The sequence below is a fragment of the Phaethon lepturus genome, unplaced genomic scaffold (genome assembly GCF_000687285.1).
Source record: "Phaethon lepturus isolate BGI_N335 unplaced genomic scaffold, ASM68728v1 scaffold19733, whole genome shotgun sequence".
NCBI lineage: Eukaryota > Metazoa > Chordata > Aves > Phaethontiformes > Phaethontidae > Phaethon > Phaethon lepturus.
Window position 1 is genome coordinate 61,310 of NW_010527246.1, and position 13,522 is coordinate 74,831.

General features: G+C 36.3%; 1 protein-coding gene across 1 annotated transcript in view; it reads left to right on the forward strand.

The window, feature by feature from the left end:
• Positions 1 to 13,522, forward strand: part of WDPCP (WD repeat containing planar cell polarity effector) — a 100,759-nt gene that overhangs the window by 10,774 nt on the left and 76,463 nt on the right. Inside the window, exons 6-8 of the mRNA XM_010283330.1 lie at positions 3,439 to 3,553; positions 7,252 to 7,385; positions 12,389 to 12,580. Of these exons, the coding sequence (XP_010281632.1) occupies positions 3,439 to 3,553; positions 7,252 to 7,385; positions 12,389 to 12,580 (441 nt within the window). The remainder of the gene's footprint in view (positions 1 to 3,438; positions 3,554 to 7,251; positions 7,386 to 12,388; positions 12,581 to 13,522) is intronic.

A 13,522-nucleotide genomic window follows, 5' to 3' on the forward strand; every position in this document is an offset into this window, starting at 1 on the left:
CTGTTAGATGGAATGACTTCATGCCTTGTGTAAATAATGCCTCTTACATTTTCTTTTATTCTTCAGCAATGATGGGCAATTACCTTGAGCAGTACTTTTTAGAGTTGGATCGCTCTGTATCTGTGTTCAAGCCAAATTTGCAGTCTTCCCCATTTGCTTTATATTCATTCGAGTTTATGATTGGACTGATCCCATCCACCAAAACATGAGCTTCACTATGCAAGCTTATGTATAACACCATGTAAATCTTATTATCATGTAACAGTCTTTGCATAGACTTCACAGTGAGTAAGGAATTAAAATGGTGACATTTCAATTCGAGCACATAAATATTTTCTCTTCTACAGAATATTTTTGATGAAAAATAATGCAGAATCACAGAATCATTTAGTTGGAAAAAACCCTTAAGATCAAGTCCAACCATTAACCTAACACTGCCAAGTCCACCACTAAACCATGTCCCTAAGCACCACATCTACACATCTTTTAAATACTTCCAGACATGGTGACTCAGCCACTTCCCTGCCTTATTTAAATACCTGCTTGTATTTCATGGTAAACTTTAAGAACTATTTCAAAATGCCCCCATTCTAATCCAAAGGATTTTTAAAGGGAGGTAGAAGAAGTACTGAGCTTACATGGCCATATAGTGTGTAAGGTCTCTGATTTACTTTTTAAATTTACACTCTAAACTTCCTAGCGGGAACAACTTAAACCTGTGGAGCACAGATGTATTACCAAACTTCTTGGGTGTAGTATCTCAAACTTCTGTGGAGGATAATGGGAAAGAATGTTTCACTGTAAAAATAAAGGAGGGAGCGTAATGAGAGAATGAATAAAAGCTATGGAAATTATATTATTTTTACCTACTTTCTGTCATTTCATTATGCCATACTGACAGCATAGAGAGAAATCTATGCATTATTGAGAATATATTGGTTTAATAACTAGTTTCATAGATGTAAAGCAAAGCACACCGATTAGCACAATATTTTTTATTTATATAAATGTCTTGTCATCATACACTGGAGTGGTTTTCATAGATTTCTATTCTACCTCTGTAACAGCTGTGATTTATGTCACTACCAGGAAATGAACATATAGACATAAAGTGAATTTACACCTGAAACATTTAAGAGTTGAAGAATCCTAACTTTATTTGTTGCTCTCAAGCCAAGAGTTTGCAAGCATTTCTCTGTACAGCGTATTAGATGGACACATTAGATATCAGCAGAATGACAAGCATGTGGCCTCATTCAATAATGCAGTCATTCAAAACCACTGACCATCTACAGATCAAAACACATTTTTTCCTCTCCTCTTTACCTGGATGGGTGGTATATATCCCTACTCTCTCAGATAAACCTAGAGGCTACAAAGACTTCTGATTCCCTTAGGTTGTTCTCTCAGGTTGACTCCAGGATGCTCTTCTCACTCCCTGCAAGGAAAGGGAGCATGGGAGCAACCTACCATTAGAGTAATACTTTCTGAGGGAAGAACATAGCTCCCAAGCAAAGGCATAGTGGAAGACACAGTTTGGAGAGTTTATGTATATGACTGCACCAGCTCCCTTGTTGGCACATAACACTGAAGAATTTGGGGTGTTTTCTCTGGCAGGCTGATATTCATTCAGTAATTTAGAACTGATCTTTCTAGAGTATTTATGTAATTTTGCTTGATCATTGCTTGCATTGTAGTTTGCCAACTTCTGGGTTTCAACCCTCACTTTTTCACCTAGGTTCTTCGGACAATTATAGCTAACAGTAGTCAAACCTTGCTGGACTTAACATTATCAAGTTGGAAATAAATTGCGATTTTATCTAATCTAACTTCAACATAAGGATAAATTGAAGTTTTGGAAGATTGTAAAGCTGCATGAGTGTAACTGTGTCTAACATTTTTACTAGGACAAAACCTTAAAGGACATCTGTCATGACAGGGAATATTGAAACATTGACTATATACACTTATCAAACGAACGCATGATTAGACTTTGGCAGGATGGGAAATGATCATTTGTTCTTAACAAATTCATTTCACGTCATAGGTATTTTTTGTTTCTATTTCAGATGTCGCTAGAATTTCTTTCGAAACTACTGTGAATTGACAGAAAGATAGATTAGAAAAATGTTGGCTAAAGATATTGGTCAGGGCAAGAAGGTAATTTATTTAAATACGCTTGTCCTGTTCTTTGCTACAGAGAGCACAGAGCTATAGTAATATAGCCAAATATGTATAACTGAGAATTTTCATAGCTAAATTATTGGGAGCAGAGCACTGCACAAGAGGCAGCCTTACTTGTGAAGATACTTGTGTTTTCAGTACTGCGTGTGAAGATCAAAGTCACAGTAGTGATTTTTTTCACTTTTTACACCAAGGTTTCTGTAGAACTCAAGTTTGGCAACGAGTTAATTAATATGATCAGAAATTTTTTTATAAACCCCTGACTTAATCTTTTACCATGTTACTAAGAAAACAATATCTCTCTAATAAAGCTTTTCTCATACTCCTTCTACTGGACTAACTTGGCAAAGTGAGGTCAACTCACAATGGAGCAGGGAATTTTATGGGGTTTATTTTCTGAATTTCTTTGCTGTAATAGTTGCATTCAGAAAATGACTAAATTTAATGGTTTATTTATGCAAAAAGAAATGGTTTTCATAACTCTTCCCACTGAACATTCTTTCTCCCTTAAAAAATATGGCATCAGAAGGAGCTGATAAGTAATATGACTTAGTCTTCAAGATTATATGTATCATTTTATTGAGATTAATTAGGCAGAAATATTTAGTTAACTCTGAAATAAGCCTCTGACTTTTCTGTCCAGTGGTTTAAATTCCTTCTAAGAGAGACATCAATAACCTTATGCCGAGGAGTATATGGATTTATTAGGAACCCACAGCCAGCACTGTGGCAGGGCACCATTATTTAAGTTAAACGATATATGAATGATCAGAAATTACAAGGACAGCAAAAAGGTGTTGGTTTTAATCTCTGATAATAATATAAAATTACATGAAGCCCAACTTTATATGTTTTTTTTTCATGCAGGCTATGCAGTCATTTTATAGAGGAAAAATCAGGTCCATGTATGGTAGTGATCAGCATCATCCTTTTACTCATTCAGGACAGAATTTTATCTCCATTTTTAATGAACTAATTCAGTACATTTTCTGCAACGTTTGGGGACTTACCACACATCATCTTCAAGTGTTCAGCAATTGTAATTCTTGTATAATTCAGTGTCATATTACACCTCTCCCTTTCATTGAAAAAGCTTTCAAAGTCATTATAAGACATCTTCACATCAAAGTTATGTCATTTTTGTAATTTTGAAAATTAGATTACTACGTAATGGACAGCTGCTAATATGTACCTTGGAACGTTTCACTTTATTAATGATTCTTGATGTCTTGTTTTCTCACTGTTTGGATTTAGCTCCTCTTTCACTCAGGTATATTGGTGTCCCTAAGCCTTTCTGGGCCACAGCTGGAGAAAGTGGTGATTGACAGGACCCTGGTGGGGAAGCTCATCTCCGACACCATCAGTGATGGTAATTACACCCACGTGCAAATCAATTCCCTGCATTAACAATAGAGTAGAGAAACAGTATGTCAACAGGTAGACTAATTATTGCCACTGGGGACTTGCAAACACAACAAGTAATTGCATGTAAAAGCCATAGTTACAACCCTCAGGACTAAGAACACTTTAAGAATAATATTTAACATCAAAGTTTTCAGGCTTGTCAAATACTGAATAGGTTGCTAAAATTCAGTTTCCTAACACGTTTTAATCACTGTGAACATGCCATTTGAACTTGTCATGTTTATTTCATAAGTGGGAAAATGGGACAGAACCAAACATTCACCAACTGATTAATTATGTGGGATAGTTATTATTAAAATATTTACTTATTAGAAGAGGCCGGATAGCATTGTTATGTGGAGGTGTTCTGATTTAGTTTCTAGATTTCCAGAATCTCACTATTGTTATTAACTAGTGACTGCTAAAAGTGAAGTTTTAATTTAATGCAGAAGAAGACTTATGAAAATGTACCAGTTCTCCACAGCTTTATAGTACAACTGTAGTTTTTTCAATGTGTCTTTACAGAGCTCCACTGAGAACCCAAGCAGGTGTCAGTATCTTGGTATCTGCACGATCAAAAACATGGAATTTCTGTGCGAGCCAAATTACATTAGCATTATCTTCCAAATTCTTAAAAAGTAGACCCAAATTACATCCCTTTAATAAGAATATATGCTAGATTTAACTTTGATCTTTAATGATTTATTTTCTGCCATACTCGGGCATCTATTGAATATTGGCCTGGTTATTCAAGAAAGCTGCAATACTGTGTCCCTCAAATCCTTTCTTATGAGTATATTGTAGTTTAGTCCTGAAAAGTAACAATATAACTATGTTAGTAGCATCTTTAGTATCACAAAAAAGTTAACCCTAACCTCTTTTTTTATCGACTAATTACACAGAGAGTGCAAAGCACATTTAATGTCTTGACTCCTTATTTTTACTCTTCATTTAATTACTAGATTACTAATTCAGATTTTACTGCCCTCTGTTTCCAGACAGAGGATTTCATACATTCAGGTGACAAAAAGTAGGAAAACATGGAAGCTAAGGTTATACCCAAATTGAAGTTTACTGTAGAACTCTTTAGAATACTCTGTCTTTAAAAATAATTAAAAAAATATATAACTAAATTAGACATATCTAGCATTACATTGGCTTAATTTGTCACAGAAATATAAATTTTTTTTAAAATGCTGCTAAGTAAAAAAGCTTACAAGTAAAGTAATAGTAAAGGAACAAATATGTTTTACAGTTACACCACTCGAAGTCCTATAAATAACATTGTATAATGGTTTGTCCGTATTTTCACTTATTCAAGAATTTCTTAAGCCTCCATGTTCGGTAATACCCATGCCTGAAGGTGAAACAGGACTGCTTCTATTCAGTAAAAGTAAAACCCATAATACCTGTCATTGAAATACGTTTTCGTGACGTGAACAACAAAAGAATATACTTTTGTTACCCATACAAATAGTGTTCAAAATACAAATCTTTATGCTGAACTATCCTTATGCAAGAACCATGACATAATGTTGTCCTAGAATAAATTAACTTTAATCCAGCATAATTGCATGTCTTTCTAAATCTAGGTTGGAATTAGGGTTGTGAATATAAAGTTGGCAAAAAGAAATTTGATATTTAATACAAGAAGTCTGTATAAAAATAATAGTTCTTATTTTAACAATTGTGTATATGTAGAAATGGATAATATTACAAGCTGCCAAAATTACTTATGAAAAGTTGTAATTCTAACTCAGAGCAGCATGCCCTTTTAACACTTGGTATAAAGGTCAGATTGTGTGCATAAAATACAGAATTAAGATCACCTTTATAATCCTCCTGCCTCTAATAAAATCATCTTGATTTTTATTATTTATAGGCAAAATTTTTAAATGTTTCTAATTAGAAATTATAGAGAAATCGCTCTCCTAAGAGAAAATAGTATTTCTAATTTTCTAAATTATTTTGTGGCACTGAGGTCTTGCAGTACTAGTATATAGAATATTAACTACACTGCCTGCCTTTATAGGGTAGTCTGACTGCAGCATATGGGTGCTCTCTGAATCATGGTCTAGTTGCATTCACGTCAATCAGGTCTCCACTCCTGCCTCAGACAGCCACAGATACTGAAAATCAGGGGAGTGCTGATTTCCTGAACTGTGAACACCTCGTTCACACCTGCCCAGGGATCTTTGAATCCTGCTTTCGTTCCTTCAACCAAAACAAATTGCAGAAGCATCTGAGGTGTGCTGTAGGTCATCTTTAATGTAAACTAGGTCTGTGAGGATATAAAAATATTTTAACTGTGTATGTATTGAGGATACTATACTCAGTGGCTTTGAATTTTCATGTGTGTTTAGGACCTCAGTTGTAGCTTCCAACTTACCATGTCAGATACTTTATCGACATTTCTTTTTTTTTTTTTTTTTCCCAAAAGGTAGCGTTAATGTTACATTTCAAAGGCAATTATTTGGCTTTAAACTTTACCCTTTAGCATTTGCATACCAGCTACTTCAGAGCTGTGCCAGTACATGACTATTGGATAATGAAACTGGTTGTAAATCAGACTAAAGCAAAGTAAAGCTGAGTAGCCAGTTTTCACTGCTTATATGTAAGACTAAACTGTCAATCTACTTAAGGATATATAAAATACATTTAAGAATCTAGGATATTAGTCACAAATGCTTTTTTTGTTTTTTTTTTTTCCTGGGGTTGTTCGCAGGGTTTTGTTTGTTTGTTTTTAAATTCCCTTCCACTTTACTTGGCATTTTCCTTTTAGCAGAGGTTTCTGAGTTTACTTTCTGAAAACGGCTTGCGAGCTTTACTTTAAACCTGATTCTCATTAACAGTTCTTCAGTGATCTAGTACTACTTACCCTGATGACTCACTTCATTCTCAGACATCTCTTTAAATGTGGGCACTGCTTGAATAACTGGATAACACTTGGGAAAAATCCTAGATACTATTGTCTAATTAATTTTAATTGTCAAATTAGTTATTCACCTTTACACGGAACTATTTTGGTCTAGCACCCCCTTATGATCACAGAAGGGATTCCACTGCGCTTTTCCAGACTCCAAGAGACTCTGTTCCATCTTGGTTACCTGTACTGTTTGGGTACGCCCATGTGAAGCTTCCAACAAATTCGTAACCCCTCTAAAACGTAATCCTGTATGTAACAGCCTTCTTGGTGTCTGCAGCAGCACCCAGAACCCTACAAGGTCAAAATACCAGATACACCTCAAGTACTAAATTTGTATTTGTCATCCTTAACACAAGCAATGCTGTATTAGGTGCATTTCCAAAATACTGGTGGATGTTACCATTAAAAAAAAAAAAAATTGAAGGCTGAACAGAGATGAAAATTAATGTGGAAAGGCATAAAACATATATTTGAATGTGGTGGTAACTTGATATGAGATAATTTATTCAGGTATAATGTAATCGAAGTGCTCCCTAGGCTTTAGTTCTCATTTCCAAGAAGGTCCTGGCAGGATGACACATGGATGTCTTTTAGGACGTGACAGAGTCTTCAGTGTAATATTTAAGACACTGTCTTGAAAAAATTGCTTTTTGTAATGTCTCAGTGGAGGGTTCAGCGATTTGTTTGGTTACTAGAAACAGGTATTACAGTGGTGACAATTTTTATTTGTTTTTCAGCTGTTCTTACAGACAATTTCATCATCTTGTCATTTGAGGACCATAACCAACTCTGCTTTATTCAGTTTACAAGGAAGATGGATTCTTCTGATGTAAACAAAAGACTGGAAAAACTCTCTTGTTTGGACTTTAAGGTATAGCTGTCAATGGTGACTGTAAATACTGTGGTAATATTACATTTTGAATCACTGGTACTCACTGGTATGGTATAGCAGTATAAATTGCAAGCCTTTATATAACTGATCGGAACAGCTCAAATTCTAAAAACAGCAGTTATTGAAAAGTCAAAAAAAGTTACATGGCATTCTGAGTTAATGAGTTAAAATACTGTGCCAAGAGGGATCCAATTTTCTACTGTATTTAGGCTAAGGGCTCAGATGCACAGTTGAGTTACCCCTGCTTAACAGATTACCTTGTGTCAGTTGAGCAACAGTAACTGACCCTTTGCACATTCTCAGCATCTAACAAGCATGAAGCAAAATCTGTAATGGTAAACCTCACTGTAAAAGGTTTAAGCCAATGTGTTTTACCTCTTGTTTGCTGTGGGCTAAAAACGCACGCATGGTCAATTGCTATGTCTCAGCTGATATACACGAACTCATGAAGTTATGATAATTCAGTCATCTGTCTGAGCTCCAAGACAGTTGTAATTCTTTGCAGAAATCTTAGTTTTCCCTCTAGTTACAGTAATTGTATTGTTGAGAAAGTTGGTTTTACAATTAAGTCACTGAGCTAGGACCCATGATACAGAAGCTGAGGTTCTCACCACTGACAAACTATGTATGTGACCTTAGGCAAGTGACTTGGTGCCTCTGCATCTCAATTTACTACTTACACAGTGAAGATTAAAACACTCCTTTTTTCAGCCCTTTATGTGTTGGGTGTGGCTATACCTCAGTCACAGGAGTAGTTGAAAGGTAGTCTAGAGGTAGCTGAGCTGGCGTTAAACTAGCCAGTTTGGATGTCAGTAGAAATCAGCTCATCTCAAGCTGAATTACATTGTGTCTTGGATGGATTGGGCTGTGTAGACACAACTTATTTCAGCCATAAACTCATTGACATCAGGGCAGTGGCTGACCTTAGGTGGAAGTGCTTGGCACTACAACAGTAAGAAAAAATCATCAGCCAAAGGCAATTAAGTTTGAACAGGCAGAGTAAGAAAGGGGCTGCATCCAATTCACTGCAAGAATGAAGAAGAGACAAGCCTTTGCTCAAGAAAGGTAGAAAGATGTAGTAAGTAAAAGAGAGAGTTTGTATTTATTTCAGACCGGATAAATGTTAAGGGAAACAATCTTGTGCTAGCAAATATTTTCCCCTTGACAACCCCTCAGTAATTTTCTTCCTCACATAAGGGAATTTGCATCTGCAAGCTTTTTAAGGATGTGTTTAATTTAAGTTTTGCTATATTACGTTTTAACTTGCTTGGTAGAAATACTTTCTGCTAGGATGAATATCTAATACATTTTCCAGGCTGTTTCAGTTCAGGGCCTCTTTTCAGCAATGACTTGTGTTTGCGAGATTGATCCAACCTCTATAACGTGGATTTGAGACAGTTCACTGTTCACCAGGAACTGAGCTGATACGTAGTTTACTTTAAAATTATTTGCGCTTCTGCCTGGCCTATGGTGTTTTTTAAGGTTGTGCTTTAGAAGCAAGGGTGGTGTGTGGGGGGCGGGTTTAATAGCTCTAAACTTTAACGAAGAAGCTATGGTGAGCTGAAGACTGCCTTCATCATTTAATTGTGAGGGCCATAGCTCCTTACTTAATTTCTGTTTAGAAAATATATTTTCATGCTGGGCACATTTTGAATCTAATGGTTATGGCGTTTTTTTTCTTGGGGAAAAAGGAAAGCCTAATCCATAGAAAACTCTGTCTGCCCTAGGAAACCATAAATATCTGCTGCGCTCCTTAATAGGGTTGTTACGTTCAGTTCTTTGCTGACACAGCTGAGCTTCTAGAAACGCCTCCATGTTCAATGTTAACTTTGCTTTCTCTTGAAATCAGTGGGAATCACTATGGATTATTTCTTTGCCAGCCAAAAAAAGGCATTTGCATTTTTTAATTGAATGTTCTTTTGTGAGAGACTTGCTAGTTAGGCAGCTAAATATAATTTTTATTATCTTCAAAATTGCACCAGTGTGAGCCAGCAGAAAGTATTCACTACTGCAATAATATTGTGTCAGCTCTCTGCATTGAATTAGAGTTCTTCATGGCTGCTTTTGGTCAAACTTACAAAAGCTAAAAGATCACAGACACAGTCAAACAGTAGTGTCTCTATCAGTAGTAACAAAAACAACAAAAGATGATCCTCAGTTGCAAATGTGCAAACTTTTAACAATACACAGAATCACAGAATCACTAGATTGGAAAGGACCTTCAAGATCATCAAGTCCAACCATTAATCCAGCGCCACCATGTTCCCTAAACCATGTGCTGAAGTGCCACATCCACACGTTTTTTGAACACTCCCTGTGATGGTGACTCCACCACCTCCCTGGGCAGCCTGTTCCAATGCCTGACCACTCTCTTGGTGAAGAAATTTTTCCTAATGTCCAATCTAAACCTCCCCTGGTGCAACTTGAGGCCATTTCCTCTTGTCCTATCACTAGTTACTTGGGAGAAGAGACCAACACCCTCGTCGCCACAACCCCCTTTCAGGTAGTTGTAGAGAGCGATAAGGTCTCCCCTCAGCCTCCTCTTCTCCAGACTGAACAACCCCAGTTCCCTCAGCCGATTCTTAGAAGATTTGTGCTCCAGACCCCTCACCAGCTTCGTTGCCCTTCTCTGGACACGCTCCAGCACCTCAGCATCCTTCTTGTAGTGAGGGGCCCAAAACTGAACACAGTATTCAAGCTGTGGCCTCACCAGTGCCGAGTACAGGGGCACCATCACTTCCCTCTCCTGCTGGCCACACACTTCAGAAAAAACAGTTCCTTAGTGTTGATTTTTTTTTTTTTCCAAGAGTAATTGAATTAGAAGGTAGCTTGCACTTGCTACTTGCACCAGGGTGTTAAAATATGGAGCTAAGATTCAGGAAATTTGAGTGTAGCCTTCATCTCTGCCTCTGGTGTAGCCTTGAGAAATGTACGTAGTATTTGCATTTAAATTCACATTTCTAAAATGAGGAAAATGCTTGCTTACAGTCATATGTAAGGATATAATTAAATTTCTGTCATATTTACATTGTAATTTCTTTGGTACCTGGACAGAAGCAACTTCACATTGTTCACTGTCCGGCCTCATGGTGGCCAAAATTGTCAGGAAATGCTAGGCAGTACTGGACGGCCAGCATGCTGTTAAGAACAGGTCAACCATGCTTTCCTTCTCACAGTTTGATTTTTTTTTTTTTTTTTTTTTTTACACAATACATACCTAAATGGAAGACTTACTTTCTCTATCTTCCTTTCTAAATCATAGCACCCTGGATATTATTTACACTTTGAAAAAAAAAAGGCTTACTGTATGAATCACTACAATCTTGAAGATCAGCAAAATATAAAACCAGCTATTATAATTTTCCTTTTTTCAGTGGCATTTGTCCATGTTTGCAAGTGCCATGTCTAGTGGAAGATGTAAAGGTTTACAAAAGATTTGTGGCTGTTACTGCATTTGAAATTGTTATGAACAGTTAATTCTGCAATACAGCGCTAATGTGAAATCTAATCTAATCTACTAATCTGTGAAAGTATTTGTGTTTTTCCATCCTAATAAATGTGTTGTCACTAAATGAACTATTTATATATAGTTTTAATTCATGTACCTGTTAACTTTTATGTATGTTTTATCTTTACGCTAAAGAGTATTTTGACAAGTAAAACACAGGATATTCTGAAAATATTGACCTTTTCCAAGTTTTTCCCATCTGTGGTTTTTTAATCCATTTCAATTTACTGAAGGAGACAACAGTACAAGGAGTTAAATGTTTACCATGAGAGAACAACATTGGTAATTACTTTGATTTCAGTTCCTTTTGATGTGTATTCAGGGGATGAAGAGGTCAATAATATTATGACCATGCAAATAGAAAAGGGTTCTTTTTGACCATATAAAAAAACAGCAAAGGATTATTAAAGCATTAACCTTGATTTTAATGGCCTTGGTTGAGTGGTGAGATCACAATTTGGATGAGCCTGATTATTTACTAAATACAATACATAAATGCAACGGGTTCTTAACACCCATTGCACTCTGGCATTATCGCATTACTGCCATCCTTTGTTGCCTTGCAGACAGGAATATGAAAGCAATCTGTCATGTAGTGAGACTGGCTCCAGAAGCATTTCTCTGATAAGAAGACCCCCTGCCCTTTGCTAGTGTCTGGTCCAGTAGGCTTAGCCATGCGCTTAATCCCCAGAAAGTGGTTCGATTATTGCTGACCAGCAATGGCAAGATAGTTTTTTTTTCCTCTAGCTATCAACCTTCCATTAATTCCTTAAGCAGAAATGTGGTGCAATCTATATTTCCTTGGCATGTGTCACCCAGATGGTGCACTGCTCATGTTTTCAAATAACCATGCTCCAAAATAACACAGTTTGAATAATAAATTCCATAAATCCTTCCTGAGAAAGAGGCACAACTCTCAAGAGCTGCATAAACTTTACGCATGATGCTGTAGCTCATCCACATTATGCAGAAAAGTATATATTCTCTTGCAAAGTGAGTGTTTGTATCTGGGTTCCTTAATTTAGGGAGGAAAAAGAAAGATATATGTTTGCTCAAACACTGTAGAATATATTTAATATTTGATTATGTCTTAAACACTAGCCTTAGCTCCCTGGTCAGCTTTGCAGAACTTGTCATTTAATATGGCTAAGCTTAAATCCTATGTGTAGGTCGATGCTGTCAAGCAACCATGACTGTACATTTTGGTATTGATTGGAGTCATTGCAGTAAATTCCTTCTTAACTCACATTCCTTTCCTTCCCAATCCCCTCCCCATAGATAGAAGTGTGAGCATGTCTTTTTCTGTCTGAGGAGATATTTTTTACATTCACAGACAGCCTATATGAAGATATATGTACACAGTCCTCTGTGTATATATAATTTCTCTTTCACACATCCAAAGTAAATGCTCCCAATTGCTCCCACTATGCTATTTTATCACCTCAAATATTTCCTGCATTTTTTCTTCCATCAGATTTCTTATATTGATATACTTGGACCAGAAGGTAGAAGGATGAAACGTCACCTGGCAATAAACTGTATGCAAGATATGGTCATTTGCTGGTGGTCAGCAGCTAGTGATGGAGCATGGCCTTGGTCTCCTATTTCCTGTGAGAGGGACAGAGCCAACCTATTGCTATTAGGCTGTGCACGTGGCAAATTGGAGGTAAAGTGCCGAACTCTCTTCTTACATGATTTTTCAGATTTGATTAAGAAATAGTTATTCAACTTAAATGCATATTCAGGTAGATATAAAGAACAGATATGATAAAAATATAAGAAAGGAAGATCAGCCATTCTAATCTTAACAAAAAAAAGTTCGTTATTTAGTGAAAAAAGTACCTTCTTTAGCATGTTTACTATTTTCACATCAAAACTGGCAATCTGAGAAATGTAGCAAGGAAGTTAGGTCTTTATAATGGAATAGCTTTGGAGCTGCTAACACTGAAAAAACTATCAGAGTACCACTAGATAATCTGAGTTACAAACTATAGCTGTTGCATGCTTGTCTTATGCAATTATTTTACATTGTCTGCAATGTTAACTGATAGGCATTTTACATGTATTTTAAGTGTTTTATTATAAATTTTTAGCTACACCCAAATGCTGCTTAAATTGTCTCTATGAGTATTGCTCAAATCAGGGACCAATTTTTTTCTTAAAGAAAAAGTCAAAATTCCCCATCTACAGGTGGGAATGTAAGCTACAAGTTAGAACAAGGCTACAAGTTGACCCTCTTCCTGACACTTGCTTAGTTTACCTTTTTAGGCAGATGTTTCCATTTCATCTGTTTCATTTTTATTTCATCTTTTTAAGAATATTTTAATCCAGTTTGTTATGTTAGGTAAAAACTTAAAAATTAAGCTATCTGGGCATACTCTGAAAAGAACTGGAGCCTGAATTTAAAATGTAAAAGCTGTTCTGGACTAGCATCTTGTATAGACGGTTCTGTATTTGGAGTTCTGTTTTCAGTTTAGCTTAAGCCACTACTAACACAGACTAAAAAGGCACTGGCTGTTGGAGAAGAGCACAAAACTTGAGGATCAGCTGTGAAATAGCTGTTCTGGAGTAGCTATTACAGGCTATTTCCCTGTAGGGGAAAACCCTA